The sequence below is a fragment of the Brachyistius frenatus genome, unplaced genomic scaffold, assembly GCF_029030835.1.
Source record: "Brachyistius frenatus isolate BFR_SWC_R1_liver_20210118 unplaced genomic scaffold, ASM2903083v1 Contig_231, whole genome shotgun sequence".
NCBI lineage: Eukaryota > Metazoa > Chordata > Actinopteri > Embiotocidae > Brachyistius > Brachyistius frenatus.
The window spans coordinates 484,438-487,500 of record NW_027210830.1 but is presented as its reverse complement, the minus strand read 5'-3'; the positions used below and the strand labels follow the sequence as shown (position 1 = coordinate 487,500).

General features: G+C 52.7%; 1 protein-coding gene across 1 annotated transcript in view; it reads right to left on the bottom strand.

The window, feature by feature from the left end:
• The window catches only part of ccn1l2 (cellular communication network factor 1, like 2), a 4,732-nt gene extending 2,620 nt beyond the window's left edge, over nt 1–2,112 (bottom strand). The window contains 4 exon segments of the mRNA XM_069720083.1: nt 134–214; nt 217–501; nt 1,520–1,736; nt 1,885–2,112. Coding sequence (XP_069576184.1) covers nt 134–214; nt 217–501; nt 1,520–1,736; nt 1,885–1,956 — 655 coding nt within the window. The 5' untranslated portion in view covers nt 1,957–2,112.
• Nucleotides 2,113–3,063: the final 951 nt, after the last annotated feature.

Sequence of the window (3,063 nt, the reverse complement as noted above, 5' to 3'; positions counted from 1 at the left end):
CATTCATGATCTCGGAGGGGAAACTTTTTTTTTTTTGGTCAAAATCGTAAATATTTGTAAAAAAAAAAATAGAAAGTCTCAAAAGGTAGAAAAACCCGTCTGTAGTGATCCACAAGAAGACCAGCGTGTTCACCTCTGAACGTGGCCCCTCCGGAGGCAGCCGGCAGCAGGGCGCTGATGTGGTTGGGATGGTGCCATCCGTCCGGCGGGGGGGGGAGGAGGAGGAGGAGGAGGAGGAGGAGGCGCGCGTCGCCTCGTCAGGCTCCTCACTGATGCGGTTGTCGTCGTCACACAGCCACTCCTCGCAGCAGCCGCCGTCGGGTCGCGCCAGCCGGGGCCGCGAGCAGCGCCAGCGGGGCAGCGCCACCTGGTGGGGGCAGAGGGGCATGCAGCCCACCACGCCGTTCATGCAGCTGCACTGGTGCTGGCAGACGGGCTGGAAGTCCTCGCCGTGCTGGTAGACACGGCCGTTGAAGGCGCAGGGCAAACCGTGGGCCTCGGCTGTGGACACACACACACACACACACACACACACACACACACACACACACACACACACACACACACACACACACAGGAAGCAGAGCTGTGAGCAGCGACCTTTGAACTTTCATAAGAGGACAGTGTGGAAGTAAAGAAATATGTTTTTACAGATTTAAAGACCTTATCTGTGCCCCCCCCCCTCCCCCCCCGACCCTCAGAGCACCTGCCTGGAAACCGCTGGTGTTTGTCTGACCCTGATGAGCTCCGAGTCACAAAAGGCCTCACACACACACACACACACACACACACACACACACACACACACACACACACACACACACACACACACACACACACACACACACACACACACACACACACACACACACACACACACACACTCTCTTTCCCGGTAGCTGCACTGCTCCTTTAATGTGCAACAGCCTTATCTTTGTTGCACGCCGCTTATTTGCCTTCTGATTTCTCCAGCGGACACCCTAACCTCCCCCTCCGCCCCTCCACCCCCCACACACACACACACATCTCCCCCCACCACCCTTTACCCCTCCTTCGTTGTAAAAGAAGTGAGCAACTGTCCTCCAAAAAACTTTGCAGAGCTTAAAAATAAATCAGTGGCTCCTCCCGACTTCAGATATCTCCTCACACTCGTTCATTTGTAAGATTAAAGAGCTTCACATGCAGCAAAGTGCAGGTGCAGCGGAATCGGAGTTATTTTCCCTGAAATTCACAGGACACGCAAAATAAAAAGAGTTGGAGAAAACCAGAGTTGTGCAAACCAATAAAAACTGTATCTAGTATCTAAACATGTGCCATAAATAAGAAAAATAAATAACTGTCAGATGGATCCTGAGAGCGTTTTGAGCCTTCGGTCGTGCTTTTAAGAAAATCTGCAGAATTTCCTGAGAAAAAGATGATTTTTCTTGTTGTATCTTTAATTATCTGGTGACTGCACTGACTTTTCTTCTGGGTTTGGGAACCACTGTTCTATTTTTTTTCCTGTGTGATGCCGCCTCACCTCGACACAGCCCCCTCTCGGGGTCTCCTCCGGCCCCCAGGTGGCAGCGCAGCCCCTTGATGTGGTCGCAGGGCTCGGTGCCGCTGCAGTCCTCGTTGAACTGCCGCGCGCACACTTTGCAGCAGCCGCAGTGGTCGCTCACCCAGCTGACGCCCGGCAGGCACGGCGGGGGCGACGGGGCGCAGGAGGAGCACTCGGCCGGGCACTCGACCTCCGCCTGCAGGGGAAAAGGGGGAGGGGTCAGAGGTCATGTCAGGGGGTTGGGGGGGGGTTGTAAACAAATCAGATCAGAAGACAGCTCATCTGATAGAAATGAAGTTTTATGGAGATAAATAACAAAAAGTTTGTAAGTCAGAGCGACTCACCATCACCGCGGCGCCGAACAGCAGGAACAGGGTGGAAATGATCTGCTGCACAGTGACGGGGGTCAGCAGCATCCTGACGGCAGCAGGTGAACACAAAGAAAAAAAACTCCCAAAGAGGCTGAGAAGCAAGAGGCCGTTCAGGTCCAGACGTCCCGAGAGCTGAGGAGTCCCGTCTGTCAACTCCAGGACGGAAAAAAAATATCCACAGTCAAGAGTCCTGCAGCGTCCTGGTGTGAGCTCTACTTCATAGAGAGGGTTCCCTGTGCACTTATAGACACACACATGTGGCTCCGCCCCCTTGCCGTGACATCATCCCCTCTGCTGTAGCACTGCTGGAGACTGTCCAGGAGGAGGTGGGGGAGGAGGAGGAGGGAGAAGGAGTGTGTCTGATGTATGAACCACTGACAGTGTCACAACATTATCAATAAGTTTAAACAGGAAACTAAATCCTGGTGGAACTTTTTCAGAAGTTCAAAAGTCTATTTATGGGGAAACAAGACTGTAAAAGAAACTACAGGTCAGCCGGGTACCTGAACGCATCGTGTCTGAGAAGGAAGGAAACGGTGGAGGGTAAAAAACCTGAAGAAGGGAATCCCGCTCCGACCCGGTGATGTGGAGAGAAAATCCCCCCACGAACAGCTCTGTTCTTCAGCTGCGGGACTCTGTGCTCAGGACATCCTGTGTGTCCGTCCTCCCCCACCCCCCACCCCCATCTCTGTCTCTTTCCTGACAGGGCAGCTGTCCAGGAAAACACAGGCCTTGTCCTCAGGTTCCCATGATTGGTAGGAAAAACTCCACATTCCCATTGTCATCCCAGGGGCACGTTAAAAAAAACAAAACAAAAAAAAGTGTTTTTGCTGGAGAGCAGGAAGGTCTTCACATTAAGCGTTGGCTCGCGCCGTCGTCAAACATGGGAAACGTAATTTGGTGCGTTTGATAAGGTCGCTGAAGGTCTCCTGCAGGGAGGGAACAAAAACACACACTTACAAAACATCTTCTGTATATCTGGCGTAATTCAAATAATTACTGCAAAACTAAGGTGGGAAGAGACTGAAGTGTCCCGAACTTATTGTTGGTCTAAAGCAGGGGTGTCAAACATACGGCCCGTGGGCCGGATCCGGCCTGCCAGGGGGTCCGGCTCGGCCCGCCGGATGACTTTGCTAAGTGTGAAAATTACAG